This window comes from Piliocolobus tephrosceles, chromosome 3 (genome assembly GCF_002776525.5).
Source record: "Piliocolobus tephrosceles isolate RC106 chromosome 3, ASM277652v3, whole genome shotgun sequence".
Taxonomy (NCBI): domain Eukaryota; kingdom Metazoa; phylum Chordata; class Mammalia; order Primates; family Cercopithecidae; genus Piliocolobus; species Piliocolobus tephrosceles.
Window position 1 is genome coordinate 49,940,824 of NC_045436.1, and position 25,717 is coordinate 49,966,540.

The 25,717-nt window shown below is 40.1% G+C and overlaps 1 protein-coding gene across 2 annotated transcripts in view; it reads left to right on the top strand.

Moving 5' to 3' along the window:
• The window catches only part of SETD7 (SET domain containing 7, histone lysine methyltransferase), a 52,248-nt gene that overhangs the window by 8,278 nt on the left and 18,253 nt on the right, over window positions 1-25,717 (top strand). For both annotated transcript variants that reach the window (XM_023225959.3, XM_023225958.3), the window contains exons 2-4: window positions 2,505-2,634; window positions 15,912-16,113; window positions 20,701-20,890. In XM_023225959.3, the coding sequence (XP_023081727.1) occupies window positions 2,505-2,634; window positions 15,912-16,113; window positions 20,701-20,890 (522 nt within the window). The remainder of the gene's footprint in view (window positions 1-2,504; window positions 2,635-15,911; window positions 16,114-20,700; window positions 20,891-25,717) is intronic.

Consider the following 25,717-nt stretch of genomic DNA (forward strand, 5'->3'; position numbering starts at 1 on the left):
GAAGGAAGGAAGGAAGGAAGGAAGGAAGGAAGGAAGGAAGGAAGGAAAGATTCTTCATGGAGTGGAGTTGACATTTTTGTTGTCATCTCAACTGGGATCAGTACTGTCCTCCAAGGGCTTGTAGTATATTATATGACACTTTCAATTTTCCCTAATATCTAAATTCCATTGCTGAGGGTGCACCTTCAGTGTTTTATTCAGAAATCGGACAGGGCTGAAGAAAAGTGGAAATTAATTTATATTGGAAACTTTTTCCTTAGTGTTCAGATTTATGGTAATTCTCTCAATCTAAAGTGGAATAACAAATTTTATCAAACATAAGCTTTTAAAACTCTGAAATATGTGAACTGTTTTCTGTGATGAAAGCATTTTCAACAAATTAATAAATGCTCTAGTATGAGGCTAAACCGATTATTTGGATATTAATACCTAAATCAAAAGTAGGACACTGAATTTATATGCCTAAATTTAACTTGATCGCAACAACATTTCACTAAAAAAAACTCTTAGCAATACACTGAGTGGCTTTTTTTAATGAAAAGAGAAAAGTAAATTTAATTTATTGCAATGAGAGAAATGTAATATTTAGAAAATAATTGTCCAAGTGATTTCATATGACTCAAATGTCATTGAATTTATGTCATGTACAGTTAGTTTTTGAGCGAGAAGAAAGCGATTATGGCCTAGTTCCCTTCTGACCATTAATTTCCTGGTCCTTTCCTCTTTTGTGTTAAGAGGAAGGGATCCATACTGATTATGATTTATTTAAGTAGATGTGTCTTATTGTAAGATGTTCTTGGTAACCCATTGTATACAGAGTCAGAGGTAGCAATAAAACACTGTATTTGTTTGCAGCTATTTTATGTTTATGTAATTAATAATACAAATAAAGAGCATATTTATTCTTTTTGTTGTTGTTGTTGAGATGGAGTTTCGCTCTTGTTGCCGAGGCTGGAGTGCAGTGGCACAATCTTGGCTCACTGCAACCTCTGCTTCCTGGGTTCAAGCGATTATTCTGCCTCAGCCTCCTGAGTAGCTGGGATTACAGACGACCGCCACCATGCCTGGCTGATTTTTTGTATTTTTAGTAGAGACGGGGTTTCATTGTGTTGGCCAGGCTGGTCTCAAACTCCGGACCTTGGGTGATCCACCCGCCTCAGCCTCCCAAAGTACTGGGATTATAGGCGTGAGCCACCACAGCCGGCCGCATATTTATTCTTTATGAGAGTGTGTACTTAACCATCTTTTCCAAGGGCTAATATTCCTTTATCATGTTAGAATAAATTATTTTAGGAGACTAAATATTTCATTGTGGTAGTATGGTTTGTGTTTCCTTTTATGTCTGTGAGCCATCTGGAAGCTACATTTCAATGTTTAATGTCCCTGCATTAGACACAGTGTTTAATGTTTTCATGCCTTTTCTCTCCATGGCCCAGGTTGTTACCCCAAGAAAAAGCCAGTAGACTAACTACTGCCTTCATTTTCACCCACCTCTGCAAAATCAGCTCACCAGAATGATTGGGAAGACACCAATAAGGTGATTCCTGGGTTTTGTAAAACATGTAGATAGTAATAAAAAGTGTAAACATTGACTGTAAATGTCAATATTAAATTATACCGATCTTTGACCTAGGAAGAACCAGTGACTTAAAGGTCCATGTAATAACTTCTGCTGATATTCACAATCATTGCTTAAATGACCGTGTGTATACTCTGGCTCCATTTAAAATACAAGCCCTCTGACACACATGGTGGAAGGTATATGATAAGGTTATTACTAAACATTCAAAGCTGAAGATTTTGTAAAGTAAAGCAGTAGGTTTAAGGTTAAGCTTAAGTTTAAGGTAAGAAGGACTCCAGGTTTCTGTGTTTGTACAATGAGCTGTATAACTCTTAGGGCAGTTTTAAAGATATGACTGTGTCCTTCGTGTGAATATAACAATAACAGTGAGATTTTCAGACTGGCTAGCAGTCCTCCACATCGTATTATAGAATGATATATAAAATCATGTTGCATACTTAATGTTCTAGAATTAGATAATTTATTCCAATGACTGCGTATGTGGCAATTGACTATAAAACAGTGGAATCTCAACCACACTTCAGTTAAGCATGAGAGATTGGAGGCATCAGTTCCAAATATGAGGACTCTCGGGAGAGTACTTGGTAAATTGTGACATGCCCTGCAGAGGATATTACTGATAATGACTCTCAGTTCCAGGTAAAAAGCAAGCTTATTTAAAGTTCATATTCTGGAATGTGTCTAAGTCTGTTCTGGACCTATCAGTTCACAAAGTGTATGTAACAATCAATTTGGTACTGCTGGTGCTGATGAGGTGAGAAACCTTTGCACGCTGACTGTCCTTTTGTGCCAGGGAGGGGACCCTTTGGCAGCTGGAGGGGAGTTGGGCAGGGGACTTGTCTTGCAGCATCTGAATGCTTAGATGTCAGATGGGAGGAGCACTGACGATGTTAAGGTTTGCCTTGTGGTTCCCTTTCTCCAGGACACCTGGATGATGACGGATTACCGCACGGGTTCTGCACGGTCACCTACTCCTCCACAGACAGATTTGAGGGGAACTTTGTTCATGGAGAAAAGAACGGACGGGGGAAGTTCTTCTTCTTTGATGGCAGGTAGCACTCAGTTCTGTTTTGTTCTTTGGGGGTACTGAATTATTTTATGTTAAGGAATATTACAAATGAAAGAATTTAAGTGGAAGTTTTTCTACAATTTATACAATGGGTAAAATTAACCCCTACCTATAGGCACTGCTTTGATGACTGGGGACGTCACCCTGTGGTTATGGGGAAGCCAGCCTAAGGCTTAGCTCTTGTCATCACTGTCTCCCAGAGTGTGATTGGCCAAAAGATACCAGATTTGGGGGCCCGAATAAGTTGGTTACATGGTCACCCAATTCTTTGATGGATTTCACTTCATCATTCCAGCAGCGCATCTCCCTGAAGTCACACAAGTGGGGATCGTTTTTGTCAGTGGCCAGTTTGCACAGTTCCAGTAGAGTCAGATTCTTGCCTTTTTCCAAGGGTCACACACACTCCATTGCGTTCAGCACACTCTGCCAGATGTCACAGTCTGGCATCTTAGTACCCTGAAGGAAGATTCTGCCACCTTGTTGGTTCTTCTGCTTCATTGGTTTCTCAGCTTGTTGCCTCTCCTCATGAGATTGATGAAAAAATGCTTGGCAAAGTTCTTCAAAGCCACATCATTGCAGTCCCAGTAATAAGACATAAACAGGTACACACAGGAGGGCAACTTTCTAGACTTCAGTTTTTTAAATGCCTGTCTTTGGGATAATTGATCTTTTTTGTGTGATAATTTAATACTAATGTCAGAATTATGATGTTCCACAGTGTACCTCTAGTTAAAGTATTTTTCAGAGCAGGATTTCTTTTATTTTACTCTCATCCCGTCTGAGGACGCTGAGAGGCAGAGGCTCCTTACTCGCTGGTGACAGATAGGAATGACTATAGGACATTTTTCTTTCAAGAAGAGATGGGGTTGCCCTGGCCCAGCTTCCCAACAATGACTTTTAAGCCCTGTCAGCTTCAGGAGCAGAGAGTGACTATGTGAATTTCTCAAGCATTTAGTGGAATTCAGAGCCGCAAAAGGGCCAGCTATTTTCAGACCCGTTGATTGGGTAAAATAGAAACAGACTTCACCAAAGCAGGTTATAGGATTCTGTGGGATACCACACCACTTACTAAACTCCTGACATTGGTAATAGGCCAAAGCTTCCTTTGGGAAAGAAAATGTCTAAGCTGACAACTGAAAGGTGATGGCAGGAACTGGTATGTGACCCAGAATCGCTTTTCTGTAGGCGAAGTGGGTTGTTTTAAAGGGGGTAACATTACTTAGGCTTTCGATGATCTGATGCAATGAGGGGTGAAAAAAGCAATAAAAACCCTCTACATAACTTTTGTAAAATTACCTTTTAATTATAATTCCAACCTTCATTTTCCCATTGCCCCCAACCCCACCTTTTTGTAAAGCAGAGTTTTGCTTACAAACTGTAAATTTTAAATTGTCAGATATTTTACTTCCTTTCTTTTGGGTGGATACTTGAGTGCCATAGAGGCCCCTTTCAATATGTTGGTATTGGCCTGGGCATTTTGGCTCACATCTGTAATCCCAGCACTTTGGGAGTCTGAGATAGGAGGATTGTTTTACCCCAGGAATTTGAGAACTGACCAGGACAACATGGTGAGACCCTGTCTCTGCCACCAGGTGTAGAGACCCTGGGACCTGTGGTCCCAGCTGCTGGGGAGGCTGAGGCAGGAAGATTTCTTGAGCACTCCAGCCTGGGTGACAGAGCAAGACCCTGTTTCCAAAAAAAAAAAAGTTGGTATCAGTGCTTTTCTTTCCTATGACTTCTTTAACCTATCCAGAGGAAAACTTTTCCTGCCCCATTTCCACTGCAATTTTTTATAGCTCTTTTTTCTGAAAAGTGTCACTTTTAACCTGATTCTGCAAATTTTTTTATTCATTCAACAAGTACATATTTATGTAAATGTCTCCTTCATCTCCAAGGACAGAGGTTTCCTTGAGGGCAGAATCTGTGTCTATTACATCTTTTATGCTTCATAGCACTTTCTCTTAATTTGATACTAAAGAGAAGTCCTTCCTAAGTGAGAGTGGGAGCTGAAAGAGAGGGTAGAATCCACCCAGAACACCCCCCACCTGCCATGCAAACACACACACACACACACACACACACACACTTTAAATCTGGTAGTTTGATGATGGTCGCCAGTGACTGATTGACTCTTTGGGAAAACAGTCCAGCAGATTTGTCTGAATTTGGTGTTGGTTACCTGCTTGCTTTATGGGGCAAATACTCAGAGTACTGGTGGGCTAGACTAAACTTCTGAACCAGTGTACCGAGAATGAGCTACTTGTTAGCTTCAAGATGCTGAGCCCCTCAGCCCTAGGGTAAGATAGCCAAGTGGGGCCTGAGACTTCCTGAGCACCTGTCCTCTCATGTCCAGCTAGTAACTTCTAGCCCCAAACAGCTTCATCCACTTAACCCAGTGTGTCAGACAAATGCATTAATTGGCAGGTGTGTCATGATATGAACAAGCTGAAGCACCAGGCCAAGTTGCAGCACTAGCCCAATTACTACCTATAGGCTAGAAATACATTCACTGATTTTTTTTTTCCTTTTGAGGCACTAATTCACTATTTTTTTTTTTTTTTTTTTTTTTTTTTGAGATCGGTTCTCACTCCATTGCCCAGGCTGGAGTGCAGTGCCATGATCATGGCTCACTGCAGCCTCAACCTCCCTGGACTCAGGTGATCCTCCCACCTCAGCTTCCTGAGGAGCTGTGACTGCAGGTGCGTGCCACCACGCCAGGCTAATTTGTTTTGTATTTTTTATAGAGATAGGGTTTTGCCATGTTGCCCAGCTAGTCTCAAACTCCTGAGCTCAAGTGATCCACCCGCCTCAGCCTCTCAAGGGCTGGGGTTACAGGCCTGAGCCATTGCGCCCAGCCTAACCAATTCAGTAATTTTTTTTTTTTTTTTTTTTTTGAGACAGAGACTTGCTCTCTTGCCCAGGCTGGAGTACAGTGGTGCCATCTCGGCTCACTGCGAGCTCCGCCTCCTGGGTTCTCGCCATTCTCCTGCCTCAGCCTCCTGAGTAACTGGGACTACAGGTGCCCGCCACCACGCCCAGCTAATTTTTTTTCTGGTTTTTTTTTTTTTTTTTTTGTATTTTTTTGGTAGAGATGGTTTCACCTTGTTAGCCAGGATGGTCTTGATCTCGATCTCCTCACCTCGTGATCCACCCGCCTCAGCCTCCCAAAGTGCTGGGATTACGGGCGTGAGCCACCACACCTGCCCAATTCACTAATTTTTATATCTACCACTCAAACACCTGTGAAGATGTTGATTAAATAGAATCAAGGAAGAATAGTGTTAGCGAGGACCTCAAGAGATTATCTTGGTTATCTTCAGATAGATGAGAGTTAATACCTTAAGCGGAAAATGTCAGTATTATTGGTTTTATTACACATGATGTAACAATGTGGTTACAGGATCTCAAAAGGTTGTCGTCATCTTCTTAAACCCAAATACTGATCACGTTACCAGACATCTGCTAAAAGGATTTGCTGTAAAAATTAGTAAGAGAGTCTTAAACTGAAAAAAAAGGCCAAGAATCTACCAGGGTTTTCTAAGGCAGATGTGGAATTTGATTATGGATAAGTGAGTTGTTTCTACATGAAGTAGTTTTTATTTATATTTGTCTATTAGTTTTTTTCCCTGTTCCCACCCCCGGCTTTTAGGGCCTGATGTGTTGGGTAAAATTAAGTGGGAATGCTTTGCCTTTATTGTCAGTCATCAACCTTTGGTCTGGAAAAATTCCTTAAAAGAGGCTCGTATTAGGTTTTGAAATAAGCGAGGAGATAAAAACTTTGTATTGAAGAAAGTTGTTGAAACCTGTTATGCTGGTTTATGTCCCATCAAAGAGTTTGTCTGCAGTTGTGGGAACCTATGTTTGGAAAGAGACAAGGAAAATCACAGTGAAGTAACAGAAGACTTGGCCTAAGTATTCTAATCTTATATGAAAACTGAACCCCAGTATATGATTTATGAGAAGTATCCAAACAAATATAAACATATCCAGAAAATTCTAGAATCAGTATTTCCCTTGACATCGAATGAGATAAATCTGAGTAAGAATTTCAAATATCCAGATGACCAGGCAAAATGGCCCTGTGAAATTTTAAAACCAAATTTGTAAATAGAAGCAGAATATTTTATTTTGTTTTTAAATTGCAAACATAACAAATGCTTAGTGGAATAAAAACAACTTCAAATTCAGAAATGTAAAAAGTGAAAGCAGAGAATTTGTGCTTCTTAACTAAATATATTCAAGGTAAAATATAGAAATAAGTATTTTTAAAGTTTTATTTTAATTGACACATAATTGTCCATTTTTCTGGGGTAAAGTGTGATGTTTTGATACATAAATACATTGTGTAATGATCAATCAGGGCAATTAGCATATCTATCACCTCAAAGATTCATCATTTCTTTGTGGTGAGAACATTCAAAATCCCCTCTTCTAGCTATTTTGAAGTATACAATATATTATTATTGACCGTAGTCACCCTATTATGTAATAGAACACCAGAACTTATTCCTGCTATCTAACTGTAACTTTGTACCTGTTGACCAACCTCTCCCCATCCTTCCCTCCTGCCTTCTTTTCCCCAGCCTCTGTTAACCACTGTTCTATTCTCTACTTCTGTAAGATCAGCTTTTTCAGATTCCCCACATACAAGTGAGATCATGCAGTATTTGTCCTTTTGTGCTTGGCTTATTTCACTTTACATGGTGTCCTCTAGGGTCATTCATATTGTCACAAACGACAGGATTTTGTTTTGTTTTTATGCTGAATAGTATACCATTGTGTACGTGTATACCACATTTTCTTTATCCATTCATCCATTAATGGAAACTTGGGTTGATTTCATATCTTGGCTGTTGTGAACAGTGCAATAAACATGAAAGAGCAGATACCTCTTCAACATACGGAAGAAATAGCTATCTATTTCTAAATCAGTTTAAGTAGCCAAAATGTACATTGTTTACCTGTTCACAACTGTCTCAGATTCAGAATGTTTGCTAGTTTTGAGATCATAATACTTAGTCTTTTCTTCATTATATGACAAAATGTGGAACAGAAAAGCTAAGTTACTACAACCAGCTTATTAAGTCAGAAACCTAAAATCAGAATACTCATGCTTTACCAATGGTTTGCCCTACAAATGAGGAATGAATGACAACATAACCTTATTTTTAAAATTGTTTTTTAAGCAGCTATTGTGTCCATTCCTGCCTCCTCTGTTAAAAGGACAGAAGAAAATTATCCTGAGATTCAGTAACTGGGACTTCTTTATATCCACTCTGGTCCCGAGATAAAGGAATTTATGCAGCGCGGTGACAGGAATCTTGAGGCTTTGTTGGTGTGGATCTGGAGTCTGTCTGGCACCGGTGGATTTGCTGGAGTACCATGGGATGTGATGAAAATGTGTTCCAAATATTTTGATACACACATCTCTAATTTTTCTACTAATCCTCGACTCTGGATGTTTATTTTCATGTATCTTTCCTTAATTGTTCTTATTTTGACCATGATTTATGAACCTAAAGGCAAGACTTTTCCCAATCCTAGAATGGTAACAAGAAAGAGATATTTCTTCAGATTGGCTTTGTGGGGGCTGTGGAATACTAGGGTCATGTGGTTTTTAGCCTGATTATGAAGTGGAGATTAGGTAATTCATTCAGCTTTATTTGTTTATATTGTTGATGCCTCTCCTTCACATGCCAATTAGATGTTAAAGGGTTTACTACTCCATGGCTTCTTTCTCCTGTGCCCAAGTCCTTTTCTGATGTTGTTTGGCTACATTTGCCAAGAGGCTCCTTGTAATTTATCACTGGCCAAATAACCTAAGCAAGGTCACCCGTCTCATGAGCCACTGAGAAAGGATGGCATTCTCCAGGTGTCAAGTCCATGCAGGATTTCTTGTGTTTAGTTTTCAGAAAGTGCTTGATCACAATTCAGAGAAATTAGAGTTGGATCGGACTTCTGAAGTCATGCATTCCAACCTCCCACACGAGGCAAAAGTTTCTTTTGTGTTCCTGACAGTCCTCTAGCTTTTGTTGGAACCAGCCCCAGCAAATATATTCATCTGTATTCCAACAAACAGTTCTGATTGAGGAAAAAAAATTTTGTGACATGCAAGAAGAGAGTGCAAATGAAATGGATAACATTGAATAACTACCATTTCTTCAACACTGGACACATGGTCTTGATAACAACCTAGGAGGCAGGTTTTATAATCCCATTTGACATACGAAGAAACTAAGGCACAGAGTGGCTAAATAACTTGCCCCACGTGACCTAGTTAAAAATGATTGGAGCTGAGACTCACACCAAGGCGAATTCAATTCTAGAGCCAACCCTCTCTTTCACTACATCTGCTACTGTCTTCCAACTTGAAGCAGGGAAATAGCTGTGGGCCTGACTGCCTTTCTTCCATTCTTTAATTTTCCTTGAAGTTACTCATCAGCCATAGTTGTGAAACGTTAAAAAGAGTCCTGGAGTGAATTCAGTTATGTTCTTGTAGGGGCCTTAACAACTTGGGAGGAGCTTGGAAGATTGACAGAAAGTTTTCCTGAGAAATCAATTCCGAAGAATTCTGTTCTAGCTATTTGGCCCCCCTGAACTTCTGTTTTCTTAATTTGCAAAATGGAGATAATTATAGCTGCTTTTCAGGATTGTTGTGATTGAATGAGAAAACCTATAAAGACCCTTAAAGTGTAGGACACTTAGAAGGTGCTCAGGGGAAAGGATGGATTATTATTTTATCATTGTTGTTGTTACTATTATTATTAATAATTATTAGGAGAGCATCTTAGTTTGGGCTGCTATAACAAATTCCATGGACTGGGTGGCTTAGACAACAGAAATTTATTTCTCACAGTTCTGGAGGCTGGACTTTCACAGTTCTGGACTTCCCAAGGCCAAGATCAGGGCACCTACACTTTGTGTCTGTCGAGGGCCCACTTCCTGGTTTGCAGATGTCCGTCTTCTCATGATATCCTCACGTGGTGGAAAGTAAAGGGAGAGAAAACAAGCTTTCTGATGTCTTTTTATAAGGGCATTAATCCCATTCAAGATGGCTCTTCCCTTGGGACCAAATCACCTCCCAAAGGCCCTACCTCTTAATACCGTTATATTGGGTGTTAGGAGTTCAACACAGGAATTTGGGGAGACACAAACATTTAGTCTGCAGCAGAAAGTTTTCTTTAGGTTTGCTTTTAGAAAGCAAAACTAAATTTCATTACTCTTCAAATATTTTACTGTTATTTTGAGGCTTTATAATAGTAGACTCATATATCTTCTCTTAAAGGACTAAAAAAAAAAAGAAAACCTTCAAAGATAGCCAGTACATTATATTATATGGAAGCATTAGAGTTCTCCATCAAGCTTGCTGCAACACCTTGGAAGAAGTTGAAGTTTCTGACTGGAAATAGTTCTAGCAGATGGGTTGGATCTCCTGTTGCTGCTCTTCGCTTAGTTTGCAGTGTTTCAAAAGATAATATATATTGTTATATAAAATAATTCCTAAAATAACGTTTTCATACTAAGGGTCACAATTCAATTTGGTTAGAGATGGGAGTTTAAGGAGTGATGATTCATTTTTTAAATTTCCTCTCGGTTATTGTATTGCTAGGGCTGACAAAAGGAAGGGAACACAATGGAAGGAAGGGAACAGAATTTAGGCTCCAGGAGGCGGAAAGTCCAAAACCTTCTAGACCCCAGAACCATGAAGAAAAGCCAACACTGTTAAATCTCCAAGAACAGTTTTCTGTATCCAAATACTAACAGGAATATTTAATGAAAATACAGCAATATCTGAATAAAATACAGATATGTAAGTCTAGGAAATACAGATATGTAAGTCTAGGAAAACAACTATAGAATTTCTCCATTTCTTTGTAAGTCAGATTTCTTAATTTAACTGATTTCTCAAAATTTAACTCCTAAGTACAAGAGGTTGGATAAAACAGGCAAAATTAGTCTATGTGCAGAAAAAGAAATTTAATTAAAATTTATGTTTTAATTTCCTCAACATTTTCCAGTTGTTTGTTTCAGATGATGGTACCAGAAAAATCAAACAATTGCAAGACTATTTTTGTAATTTCTTAACATGCTAAAGAATCTGCCAAGATGTTGAAAGGAACTTTAAATATAAGTTAAGCACGTTAAGAACATTCTGTATAGTATGATCCCATTTTTATTAAAATAACAAAAACAAAAGGTAGGAAAATGCATGGTATAGAAATGAGGAGAGTGGCCGGGTGTGGTGGCTCACGCCTGTAATCCCAGCACTTTGGGAGGCTAAGTCGGGTGGATCACTTGAGGTCAGGAGTTCAAGACCAGCTTAGTCAACATGGTGAAAACCCATCTCTACTAAAAATGCAAAAATTAACCAGGTATGGTGGCACATACCTGTGATCCCAGCTACTCAGGAGGCTGAGGCAAGAGAATTGCTTGAACCCAGGAGGCAGAGATTGCAGTGAGCCAAGATCGTACCACTGTATTCCAGCCTAGGCAACAGAGCAAGACTTCATCTTAAAAAAAGAAATGAAAAAAGTCTTAAATATTATATGTGAAATTGGGCAAGAGGACTGAGAATTTCTACTTTCTGCATCTTAGTACTGCTTGAGTTGCTTTTTATGTGTTTGTTTTACAGTGAACACATATTGCTTTTTTTTAGAGGCACTTATTTTCTTCCAGTCAATTGGATCACTCATAAATTATTGCAGATAGGAATTTTTCTTGCTTGTTCTTTAAAAATAGATTTAATGCAGTTTTATAAATTTCTTTATCTATTTCAGTGTTTCATAACTGTTTCTTTGATGATGCTTTTTAAACCCAGTTTTTTAGTAGGAAGCTTGCCATCATATACATGAATATACATGTTTAATAATAATAGCTGTTCTTTATTTAAGCAACACTATGTGCCAGACCATATTCTAAGCATTTGATATATATTAACCCATTTAACCCTTATAACAATGCTCTGAGTAGTCCAGTTTACAAATGAAGAAATGAGGCATGGGAAGTTTAAGAAACTTTGCTCACGTACAGCCTATAGGCATATCGAATTCATATAAAGAATGCTCCCTGCACTTGAATAACACTGTTATTCTCAATCTTCTCTTCTCAATGCAAAATGATCCCGCCTTTTCTATTCTTTTGCTTAGGAATTATCAATATGAAGTTTATATGTTAGGAGAGGGATACGTGGATGCATATTTCCCATAAAGGGCTTACAATATAGTTAGAGAAATAGGACACGTAAATTTAACATCAATAAAGACATGGAGTGTTCTGTAATAGTACATGCCTAGGCGCCGATGAGTAATGTGCACGGCGGGGCTGCCAAGATCAGGATAGATTTACTTTGTAGGAAAATGAGGATCCCTGTGGATGATGAGTAGGCTCTGTTTAAGACAGTGACCAGCAGACTTGCTCTGAAACCCAGCTCTCAATCCAGTTTCACCAAGCAATATTAGAAGGCTATTTCTATGTACCCACTTTTCAAATATGACCAGATATTAACATTTTAATGGATACAAAATAATGCCATTTTCCCACGGCTTCTTTCTTTTTTCTTTTTCTTTTCTTTCTTTCTTTCTTTTTTTTTTTTTTGAGATGAAGTCTCCCTCTGTTGCCCAGGTTAGAATGCAGTGGCACAATCTCGGTTCACTGCAACCTCTGCCTCCTGGGCTCAAGCAATTCTCGTGCCTCAGCCTTTCGAGTAGCTGGGATTACAGGTGCCTGCCACCATGCCCAGCTAATATTTGTATTTTTAGTAGAGGGGGGTTTCACCATGTTGGCCAGGCTAGTTTCAAACTCCTGACCTCAGGTGATCCTCCTGCCTCGGCCTCCAAAGGGGCCAGGATTACAGGCATGAACCACCATGCCTGGTCTATTTTTTTTTTTTTTTTTTTTTTTTTTTGAGACAGATTTTCGCTGTTACCCAGGCTGGAGTGCGGTGGTACGATCTCCGCTCACTGCAACCTCTCCCTCCTGGGTTCAAATGATTCTTGTGCCTCACCCTTCTGAGTAGCTGGGATTACAAGCATGTGCTACCACCCCTGGCTAATTTTTGTATTTTTAGTAGAGCTGGGGTTTCACCATGTTGGCCAGGCTAGTCTTAAACTCCTGGCCTCAAGCAATCCACCTGCCTCAGCTTCCCAAAGTGCTGGGATTATAGGCGTGAGCCACTGCACCCAGTGGCTTCTTTCTTTTTTGATAGAAAAATGCCAGAAATTTCAGAATAGTCATTATTAGCCCACGATTATTTTTGTTTTCAATGAAGAAAAAAGAAAAGAAAAAAAGTCGTAACTTTTTTTTCCCCCGGCTGTCCTTAAGGGTTTTAAAAGTTTCCTCACATATGTTTTATGGAAAGCAAGGAAAAATATAGTGTGGAAGCTAAGCTATATAAAGGTTAGTGAGTAAACTTTCAATATGAGCAGAGCTTTTTAGAGCAGGGATAAGCAAACTTTTTCTGTATGTGGTGAGAGTAAAATCGAGGCTCTGTAGGCCACATACGGTCTCTGCTGCAGCAATTCAACACTGCTGTTGTAGTATGAAAGCAGCCATAGACGATGTAGAAAGGAATATGCATGGCTTTGTTCCAGTAAACTTTATTTACAAAAACAGTCAGCAGGCCATAGTTTGCCAGCCTCCTCTGGTAAGAACAGTTAGAGAGAAAGGTAGTGCCTTGAATGCCAGTCTAAGAAACGTATATTTTATTTCCTCAACGACAGAGGATTTTAAAGACATCACTTTTTTTTACCCTGGAGAACCCAGTTTATGTGTTTAATGTGCCCCCTTTTGTCATCAGATTTCATCCAAGTTACTATTAAAAGTTGCCAAGAAAGCTAAGCTGTGGCCTCAGGCAGATGGCTGAAAAAATAACGCAGTAAGATTTGCTTTCCAATGCCTTAAGAATTTGCATTTGTGTACCTTGAGTCAGTTGGGCTAAGAGGGAAATAGCAGTTTGTTCTTCTTACTCTGATAGATACATGAAGATGGGCTCCACGGGTAAGGGAGGTTAGGACAAGCCACTGAATGCAGTTGGGGGAAATGTCTGCAAGTCCATATTATTTTTTGTCTGATTTGCAAGACTTATGTCTTGTAGATTTGATCATAACCCTGAGAAGTATTGGCAGACTAGTCTGTCAGGAAGTAATTCTACCCAAACTCACACAGGAACATTTTGAATACTGCTGAGAATCCAAAGTCAATAGGGTTGCCAGGATGAGCAAATAAAAATCTAGTTAAATCCAGGACACCCAGTTAAATTGGAATTTGCTCAACAAAAAAATGTAAGTATAATTATGTCCCATTCACTATTTGGAACATACATAAACTAAAAAATTATTTGTTGTTTGTCTGAAATTCAGACTTAGCTGGGAATCCTGTATCATAACTGGCAATCCTAAAAATGAAGATAAATGAATAAATAGTTTCTTGCACGACATAAATTACATCATTATGTCACTTGATTAGTACCCTTCACCAAGGATTTTTTTTTTTAATTGTGGGAGTCTAATGACAGTTGAATCTCATTAATTCCAACCTCACTGTTTTAGAATTTTGATTATTTATGCAAAAGCTATGCTAAAGTGCACTTTATTCTCTTCATGAATTTAGGAAGCCTATTTGTCATTGATAGTACAAATAAAACCGAAAGAAAACTATTTATCTCCTTGGGAGATTACAAATAGTGTAATTACCTTTTAACTAGAAGTTATTGTTGTTTAGAATGTGCTTTTCATTTAATAATTATAGATCATTCTCAGTTATTCATTGAAATAAGTCAAGACTTTACCAGGCAGAGTCAGGTGCAGCCACTTAAGTCCTCATGGCCCTCTTTGCATCCCATCTGCTCCAGTTCACAATGTGTCTTGCCAGTTTCTCCTATACCATTGTGTTTGTTTTGTTCCTTATCTCCTCTAGAGCCTCACACAATGCTTGCTACTGAGAAGGCAAACTGTAGATGTTGACTAGTTGTGGCTGGGAGGCCGAGGTAGGTGGATCCCTTGAGCCCAGGAGTTCAAGACCAGCCTACGTAACATGACAAAACTTCATCTCTACAAAAAATACAAAAATTAGCCAGGTGTGGTGGTGCATACCTGTGGTCCCAGATACTTGGGAGGCTGAGGTGGGAGGATGGCTTGAGCCCCAGGAGTTCAAGGTTGCAGTGAGCCTTGATCATGCCACTGCACTCCAGCCTAGGCGATAGAGCAAGATCCTGTCTCAAAAAAAAAAAAAAAAATTTACTAGTTGAATTAATGAATAAATGCTACCTGCCTGTGTTAAAATAAACAAGCTGTCTTTGTTTCAAACTTTTCTTACATTTTAAATTTTAAAGATAATTTGATTGGTCTTTCCTTATTCCAAATTTTAGTACTTAAAGGGAATTTTGGGTAAAGTTAGTTTCATTTCATAGGGCCTTTCAGAGGCTAAGAATGAAAACATGTTCTTGAACTTGCAAATGTGTATCACAAGGAGAGAGATGGAGAAGCACTGGTAAAGTCACCATGAGCACCCCTGTGAGCTTTCTTCTTGTGTAGGACCATGGGTCTCACACTATCAGGATATTAGCAGGGTGGAGCCTGCAGTCTTCCTTACTTGCCCCTGCTGGCCATGATTATGGATGTATGTATATGTATACACACACACATACACATATACATACATAGATATACATACATACATAGATATACTTAAATAAATCCCCATACGTCTTCCAAGGAGATGGAAGTATTGTATCACTACCAATTATGGCTATCACTGATAAATAATACTTTAGTGACTTGAAACAAATATGTAGACATTCACACACTTTAAGCCACATTTGTATCATTAGAGATTACTGTATACAAGCCATCTGAAAGACCCTTGAGAACTACCAGTGAATTCTGGAGCACTCTTGAAGGAAATTAGACATGAATGGTTTGTGTGTGGAACAGGTAACACCAGAATTTCTATTGCCTGGAAACATATTCAAGTGAACTTGTTCTTAGTTTCCATCAGTAGCTTTTTTCTTCTCTATTTTCTCCAGCAGAGTAAAAGGATTCCCGGGAACTGTGAGATTAGGTATTAAATCTCCATCTTTCTTCTCATTCTTACCCATGTCCCTGAAGCATCTTTTCCTAGCAGTCCATGATAATTTAGGAGGCTGCACTGAATCCATGTCAGGGCTGACACAACTGGGCATGCAGTTCCTTGGATATGATCCTTTCTTCTAAGAGAGTCGAGTCATGGTCTGACTATTCCTTTTTGTTTTTCCTTTCCTCACAGCACCCTGGAGGGTTATTATGTGGATGATGCCTTGCAGGGCCAGGGAGTTTACACTTATGAAGATGGGGGAGTTCTCCAGGGCACGTATGTAGACGGAGAGCTGAACGGTCCAGCCCAGGAATACGACACAGATGGGAGACTGATCTTCAAGGGGCAGTATAAAGATAACATTCGGCATGGAGTGTGCTGGATATATTACCCAGTAAGCCGTGTGACTGTTCACTCTGCTGGAAAGTAACATATTGTGTCTCTTTACAATGAAGAGTAAAATGTATTCTGTGTTAGAACTTGGGAGCTGTGAAACTTGAGAGTCACCATAGCTGACGCCAAGAGTTTATGAGGCATGGCCTCTCACTGTTACTCACTATTGGCTTAGATTGTTGGCCCTTGAATCCATTATTAATTATTTTTCAGCATTGATTTGGAAAGGAGTAATTAATCATGATTAAAACAAATTGGGACAAATTGGTTTTATTGTATCACTAATAAAGGCAAAATACATTGCTTTTAATTCTTTTGGCACATAGAGGGAGATGGTGGAAAATTTTATTGTTGCTATTAGTTTTATTCCCTGTTTCTCATATGTAAAAACCAGTCTAGCAATTTTTAATTTGGGAGAGCTTACTGCACTGTTGTTACTTGGTTTTACAATTCCACTAACTACTTTTTAAGGTGTTTTATGGTTTATATTGTTTAAATGAAGGTGATTAAAAATAACTCACCTTTGAGTATTTGATAGCATTTTATGATATTGCTGGAGTCTATTAAAGTAAAAAGATATGGCAGAACCCATGGTTGGAAATTAATGCTCAAATTTTTGTTTGCATTTCAAATGTCCCATCTGTTAGTGAATTTCCAGAAAATGTTTCAGAAAATAGACCTTAGAAAACACTATTTTTATTTTATTTTATTTTTTATTTATTGAGACAGGGTCTTGCTCTGTTGCCCAGGCTGGAGTGCAGTGGCACAATCTTGGCTCACTACAACCTCCACCTCCCAGACTCAAGCCATCTTCCCACCTCAGCCTCCTGAGTAGCTGGGATTACAGGCATGTGCCACCACATCTGGCTAATATTTTTGTGTTTTTTTTTTAGGGACAGCGTTTCTCCATATTGCACAGGCTAGTCTTGAACTCCTGGGCTCAAGCAATCTACCTGCCTTGGCCTCCTGAAATGCTGAAATTATAGGCATGAGCCACCACACCTGGCCAGAAAATATTTTACTTAATATTTTATTTTGTTCGTAACTTAAGTCAAAATACTTTTTTTGTTTTGAGACAGAGTCTCACTTTGTTGCCCAGGCTGGAGTGCAGTGGTGCCATCTCAGCTTACTGCAACCTCCGCCTCCTGGGTTCAAGCGATTCTCCTGCCTCAGCCTCCCAAGTAGCTGGTATTATAGGCACATGCCACAACGCCCAGCTAATTTTTTGTATTTTTAGTAAAGATGGGATTTCACTATGTTGGCCAGGCACTAGTCTCAAACTCCTGACTTCGGGTGATTTCCTTGCCTCGGCCTCCCAAAGTGCTAGGATTACAGGCATGAGCTACCACGCCCAGGTGAAAATACATTTTTTACTCTGAAACCTTGTGACTAAAAAGTTCAACTACAAAGAAATGATTAGTTACATAGATAAGAAAAGTAAACCCAGCTAAATCCACTTACACATTATTGTTCTTAAAAAATAAGTTATAATCGGCCGGGCGCAGTGGCTCAAGCCTGTAATCCCAGCACTTTGGGAGGCCGAGACGGGCGGATCACGAGGTCAGGAGATCGAGACCATCCTGACTAACACGGTGAAACCCCGTCTCTACTAAAAACTACAAAAAACTAGCCGGGCGACGTGGCGGTGCCTGTAGTCCCAGCTACCCGGGAGGCTGAGGCAGGAGAATGGCATGAACCCGGGAGGCGGCGAGCTGAGATCCGGCCACAGCACTCCAGCCTGGGTGACAGAGCGAGACTCCGTCTCAAAAAAATAAATAAATAAATAAATAAGTTATAATCTAGGAATATAGGAATAGGGCATAAGAAAATAATGTTGTAAAACATTTTCTAAGAATTGCTAAATCATTTAAATATCCTCTTGGTAGGATCTGTGATAGATCAAAAGTTGTAACATGTACTGCTTAGGAGAAGAGAAGCAGAAAGATCAGAAGTGGTGGAGGTGCTGCCTAGTGTAGGAGGACTGAAACCTGGCCTCGTGAGTAGCCAGGGTATGCATCTTGCTGCCCAGTGCTGGGGCACTGCTGATGTGACAGTACATCTTGAAGTCAGGAGAAGTGGAACTCTCTACATAGAGATGAGTATAGGAAAGAGGCAAAGTGTTGGATTACCAGATTCTCCTACTACCTGTCATTTTACTTGTGACATTGTCAGTTAAAGTCCCTAGATGGGATCAAAGATGTGCCAAGATTGGTGAATGAATTGGGCTCGCTCAATGTGGTTGCGTTTTGAAAACCAAATATATAGCTACATTTTAACCTTTAGCCTTAATTATCTTATTAAATCTCAAAGACTCTGCCGTAGGAAGGAGCATTGGTGAGCAAAAAAGCAGCCTTTGTCCTCTTAACCCCCACCCAGTAGAGAAATGGGTGTCAGTAGGTGTCAGACCCTGGCTGCTCACCAGTCAAATGAACGATTTCTCCCCCCGACGAGGAGCCAGTGAGCAGAGGAGAAAAGCAGCCTTTTCTTCCCCCACACTCCCTGATACCTGATACAGCAGAGGAGGAAATTTTTGTAACAGGCCAAAGTAGGAACAAGGGGAGAAAAATGTGATGATTTTCTCTACAGTCCGTATTTGTCAGCTCACTCTAAGAACAGTGTATTTCTTTCAAAACTGTACCTTGAAAAAGTTTTTCATATGAGGTGTTTAATTAAAAATGTATAACTCCTTTTGGAAATGAAAGAAGAATTTCTACTTTATCATTCTGGACAAATAAATTCACTCCCTCTGAAACCAGAAATTTAAACATTTAAGGGGCCAGGCGCGGTGGCTCACGCCTGTAATCCCAGCACTTTGGGAGACCGAGGCGGGCAGATCCCGAGGTCAGGAGATCAAGACCACCCTGACTAACATGGTGAAACCCCGTCTCTACTAAAAATACAAAAAAATTAGCCGGGCGTGGTGGCGGGCGCCTGTAGTCCCAGCTACCCGGGAGGCTGAGGCAAGAGAATGGCGTGAACCCGAGAGGTGGAGCTTGCAGTGAGCCAAGATTGTGCCACTGCACTCCAGCGTGGGCGACAGAGCAAGACTCCATCTCAAAATTAATTAATTAATTAATTAATTAAATAAAATAAAACACATTTAAGGGGAAAGGTGTGAGACCCTGGAAAGACAGACTTCTGTTTTAAATAAATAGTAATGGTGGCTTATGTTAGGCATGGAGTATAAGAAGCACAAATGCTCTTATACCCTTCCATTCAATAATCGTCACTAAAAGCCTGAAGGCAGACATTGCAGAAAGTATCATCTCCATGTATTCTCAATTATTAAGAATTAACTTGAAGAGAAGAAAGAGCAATGACTATCCCTAATGCACTTTCTATCCATTAAAAATGCTTCTAAGTATTTTTCTTTCTATGTAAGTGCCACGATTCATTTTCTAATTTACAGCTCTTTTCCTAGAAGGCAAAAAAAAAAAAAAAAAAAAAGGCAGCATTTGGGATCACTCAAAAGTCATCCTACATCACTGACTTTGAGTAGCTAGCTGTTCCTGGATCCTCAAGTTGGAGAAATTAACCATGCTTTTAAAAGATGTCATGGCATTACTATTGTTATATCAAACTCACAAAGGTCTTACATTTTCAAAGTTATACCATGAGGACCTTCTGGATGGAAAAAAAAAAAAAAAGAAGGAAAGAAACATCTCTGGCATCCTACCTTAAATTATTCATTACTTTTTGGTAACCCAGTTCAATTTAAAAGCATTTATGAATCACCTACTGTGTCCCTACTACTTATCAAGATACAGAATTATATGATAGCCTCTGCCCTAAAGTACTCAATGACCCTTAGGAATGAAATAAATTAAAGAGTTAAGCATGAAGCTAAGTGGGCTTCTCTGCTGAAAGGAGGTGAGAGGGAGCAGGAAATCAAGTGGGAAGAAAGAATTGAGATGGGAGTGGGATTTAGTTGATCTTTTTTCACTTTTCCTTCTAATTCCAAAAAAAGATGATGGTATAGGAGTCTCAAAAAGGCAGTGTCCAGACGTCCTTTTGTTTGTTGCTGTAAACGAGCAGACAGCTCTCTTTACTCATGTACACTAAATTAATTCTTAAGTACATTTGAACTGAAGATTTTCCTAACACACTAGAAATCCAAAATTTAACATTGAGAAGGGAGATCATATGAATAGTGGGTAGGAGTGTCTTGCTAAAGATCATCATCATATTTGATTTTGGCCAAAAATAACACTTAGTTACATTTCCTTTAAATGTTGGTAATTGATGTTACAAATATCAAAGAAACATTATTTGTTTCTTAGATAGCAAACCAGGATAGAGTATCAGTAACTTGTCCCAGATTACAAACTGCAACGGAGTCTACCACTCTCTAAATCAGGCATACATGCCCCATATGCATATGACTTTCTAGCAGTATATTTGTATGGAGCTGGATGAGGAGCTATGCATCATGCTTTTCTTACCCAGGTGAAAAGCTCTGGGTTCCTAAACTGTTATTATCCCTACTGGTACTATATTACTAATGAAAGTGCAGAAGAGGAATTTCTTGGAACTCATGTCCTAGACATACTATATATAATATTTTCTGGTTTTTGGTTTCTCCCATCAGGATGGAGGAAGCCTTGTAGGAGAAGTAAATGAAGATGGGGAGATGACTGGAGAGAAGATAGCCTATGTGTACCCTGATGAGAGGACCGCACTGTATGGGAAATTTATTGATGGAGAGATGATAGAAGGCAAACTGGCCACCCTTATGTCCACTGAAGAAGGGAGGCCTCACTTTGAGCTGATGCCTGGAAGTAAGTTGAATCTGCTTCAGATGGGTTGCTCCAATTCCAAAGCAGGTTGTTAGGGCTGATTTGAGAGAAGCTTCTTTTCTTTTCCTTTCTGTGTAGTTCTCTTTAATCATGCATTAGTCAGGTTTTATTGTATAACAGACACTGCACCTCCCTAGTGGTTTACAACAGCAACCACAGCTCTGCCGAGCAGCTGTACTCCAGCTGACTGAGGCTGGGCTTAGGGGGCCAGGCCAGACTTTAGGCTTCTGGTCAGGTTTGAGTCAGCTCTCTGTCTTCATTCTGGGGCCTAATCTGAAGGGACAATGGCAATGTGGGGCAAGATTTTCCCACAGTGGATCACAGAAGTGTCAGAGCATAAGCAGATACCTGTGATGCCTTTTGAAACCTCACCTTGGAACTGACATGGTGGCACTTTCACCCACTTTTCACTGGTCAAAGCAAGTCACATGGCCAAGCCAGACATCAGTGAGACAGGGAAATTACACCATGCACATTAGTGGGAGATACTGAAAAGTCATGTGACAAAGGGCCTAGGTATGTAATTCTCATATAGTGAGGGAATAAAGAAATGACAGCAGTAATTCAATCAATTTCAAACGGTTATCTCTCCAAAAAACTGCACTATGATAATGAAGAACCAAATCAAGTAGATCTCTAAACTGTAAAGTTGATTGAGCCTGAGCTGTGACTGGAAAACATAAATGCATATTGGCATCTCGAGCCCGACATCTTGCATGGAGCACAGTGTATGAGTGAACCCAGTGGAATCCGTATTTGAAAAAAGTATTATTTTCCTTTTAGAAGTACACATGTCACACTAAACATTTTTTCTGAGCATAAAATTACTAAGTGTAGAAAATCTGGGCCAGGCGCAGTGGCTCAAGCCTGTAATCCCAGCACTTTGGGAGGCCGAGACGGGCAAATCACAAGGTCAGGAGATCGAGACCATCCTGGCTAACACGGTGAAACCCCGTCTCTACTAAAAAATACAAAAAACTAGCCAGGCGAGGTGGCGGGTGCCTGTAGTCCCAGCTACTTGGGAGACTGAGGCAGGAGAATGGCGTAAACCCGGGAGGCGGAGCTTGCAGTGAGCTGAGATCCGGCCACTGCACTCCAGCCTGGGCGACAGAGCGAGACTCCATCTCAAAAAAAAGAAAATCTGGAAAATATACAAAGAAAAATCAAGATTTTGCATTTTGAGTGGCACAGCTTAAGAAAGCTATTGAATTGGTCTGATTCCTTGAAAATAATATATGCATGTATTTCTGCTCCAGGTTTGGTTATAGGGAGAAAAAAATAGAAAAGACAATAAATCTAGGCATTAATAGGCTTAAATAGTATTTAGTTATTTGGGATCTGAAGAAGAATCTCCAAAGGAAGCTTGTCCAAAAGTGAAAAATTTAGCATTTATATTTAGGTCCAATTTGGGTTGCTTTAAATGTCTTTTTTGTTTTTTTAAGTTAAAAATGGAGTCAGTCTAAATGCAATGTGGGATTCTGGATTGGATCCTGGAAGAGAAAAAGGACGTTAGTGGAAAAACTGGTGAAATCTAAATAAAGTCTAGAGTTTAGTACATAGTAATGTATCTGTGTTGGTTTCTTAATTTTGACAAATGTACCATGCACTGTAAGAAGTTAACATTAGGAGGAACAGTGAGGATGCTCTGTGCTTTCTTTGCAACTTTTCTGTATACAGTCATGGGCCTATAATAACTGTGGTACCATAAGATTATGCCATATTTTTGTTTTTATTTTCATTTTGTTTTTTAAGGGACAGGATTTCACTCTGTTGCCCAGACTGGAGTGGACTGGTGTTATCATAGCCCACTGCAGCCTTGAGCTCCTGGGCTCAAGCAATTATCCTGCCTCAGCCTCCGCAGTAGCGAAGACTATAGGCATGCACCACAATGCCCAGCTAAATATTTTTAATTTTTTTTGTAGAAACAGGGTATTGCTGTATTGCTCAGGCTGGTCTCAAAATCCTGGCCTCAAGCAATCTTCCTGCCTCAGACTCTCATAGTGCTGGTATTACAGGCATAAACTACCGCACTCAGCTAAGATTATACTATATTTTTACTGCATCTTTTCTATATATAGATATGTTTAGATACACAAATCCTTCCCATTAGGTTACTGTTGTCTACGGTATTCCCTATAGTAACACGCTTTACAGGTTTGGAGCCTAGGAGCAATAGGCTGTAGCATTTATTAATAGCTTAGGTTTGTAGTTGGCTGTACCATCTAGGTTTGTATGAGTGCACTCTCTGATGTTTGCATAATGACCAACTCGCCTCACGACACATTTCTCAGAACATATCCCCTTCATTAAGTGATGCATGTCATGTATTTGAAATTACTCCAAAATGAAAAGTTTATTTTAAAAAAAGGAAGTAGTAATCTTTGAACTACAAACTCTGATATCTATGCCTTTGATCTATGTTCTGAAAGGAGACACTGTTATAATATTTAGAAATGAGGAGACTCGAAACAAGGGAGGATCCCAATTGGTGATGCCAATTTTAAAACTTCAGAAGTAGCAGCATTTTTAGTGGCAAGTGCCTGAATTTAAGAATCACCTAATCTGAGACCTAGCTCTAACATTTACTATATTATCCTTGGGCAAGTTATTTATTTTTTCAGAACCTATTTCCTCATTACCAAATGTGGATATTAGCACCTACCATAAAACACCATAATGAAAGTTGTTGTTATTACATTCTTCTTGCTATAAATAAGAAACAGTAGGCTGGGCCTGGTGGCTCACATCTGTAATCCTAGCACTTTGGGAGGCTGAGCCAGATGGATCATTTGAGCCCAGAAGTTCAAGATCAGCCTGGGCAGCATGGTAAGATCCTGTCTCTACTTAAAAAAAAAAAAAAAAAAAAAAAAATTAGCTGGGCGTGGTGGCATGTGCCCGTAATCTCAGCTACTTGGGAGACAGAGGTGGGAGGATCACCTGAGCTCAGGAAGTCAAGGCTGGAGTGAGCTGAGTGCACTGCGCTCCAGCCTGGGCGACAGGAGTAAGACCCTGTCTTAAAAAAAAAAAAAAATGTTGAGAGTGAGAATTCTCAAGGGAATTATTATTTTTTTAGAATTTCTGGTTGCTTTAGCTGGGTGTGGTGGTGCATGCCTGTAGTCCCAGCTACTCAGGAGGCTGAGGCGCATGAACCGCTTGAACCCAGGAAGTGGAGGTTGCAGTGAGCCAAGATAGCACCCCTGCACTCCAGCCTGGGTGACACAGAGAGATTCTATCTCAAAAAAAAAGAAAAAAGAAAAAGAAAAAAACTTCTGGTTGCAAATAAACATTCACTTCAAATTAACTTAAGGCAAAAAAGAAAGGGGGGATTTAACTGCAAGATTCCTGCAGACCTCAGGTATTTTGAAATGTTGAATAGTTTGAGCCTCAAAAGGGCCAGGAACCATGGCTGCTCTGGCACTCTGAAGATCCCATGGACAGATCTTTAGTCTAATGTTCTGCCATGTTTGTGTTTCTCCTCTGCCCCTTTCAGTTATAATTATTGACCTGTTGACTAGCCAGTGGGTTAGGGGGTACAGGGTTATCTGACTGTAGGGTCCAATGATTGGGGAAGGAGAGAAATTAATGCAAATATCTCACATACAACACTCCTTGGCCTGTCGCCTCACCAGCTTCTCCCTTTCTCTGTGTGCTTTTGTAACCACAAACTACTTCTAGTTCTCTACTTACTTCCTGTGGAGTTTCTCACCTATGCCACTGGCTGGAATTTCTTCTTACCTGGTCAGCCCTCCTCCACATAGTAACTGCTTTCCTTGGCTAATTCCTACTCCATCTTTTAGGCTTAACTCACCTTTTATAATGAATGTTTGTCAATTGAATAAATGAATTCTAGCCAAAGGGCATAACATTCTGTAGAGGAAAGGAGGGAAAGTAAAGGATGTGCCTGCAGCCTGTGCATGTCTAAAGGAGCAGAAGAAGGGACAGCAGGCATTGAAAGAGATAGTATGCACTGCCTGAAAGCAGCAACAGAGGTTAATCCTTTTTGTATCTACACAGTCCCTAGTGTTGTACATGTAGTTGGCACTCAGTACATTTGTCATAAAAGTTTTAGTCTAAGGAGCTAGATGGAAGTTCATAGGAGAGTTTCCACTCAATAGAACATATATTCCACGCACAATTCTGGCTCTTTTTAAAAAGTGGCGGCTGGGCACAGCAGCTCACGCCTATAATACCTGCACTTTGGGAGGCTGATCCAGGTGGATCACTAGAGATCAGGAGTTCCAGACCAGCCTGGCCAACAGGGCGAAACCCCATCTCTACTGAAAATACAACAATTAGCCAGCCAAGCATGGTGACAGGCACCTGTAATCCCAGCTGCTCGGGAGGCTAAGGCAGGAGAATCGCTTGAACCCAGGAGGCGGAGGTTGCAGTGAGCTGAGACCACACCATTGCCCTCCAGCCTGAGTGACAGAGTAAGACTGTCTGAAAAGAAAATAAAAGTGGGGGAGGGTGGTCTAAATTCTTTTCACGGCTTGCTTGGTGGTCTGTTACCACTTTGCTCTCAGATCCAATCCATTCGTCATTCTTTCACTGCCCGCTATTATTGCAAGAGGCTGCTGCCCCTTGTGGCCTGCATTTTTCAGGCTCCTGTGTGTTTGACTTCTGAGTTTGGCCAAAGGGAGGCCACTCTGGCTGGGAACAAAGCAGGAGAAGGCAGCAGGCAGAAGCCTTCTCTGTGTCAACCAGCATCTCCAGCAGTGGCCCCGTCACCTCCTGATTCCATCTCCCTTGAGGAAGGCCCAGGCTAGTTCCAACTACCCAGTTCCAGAGCTCCAGGAGCACCACTGTGCA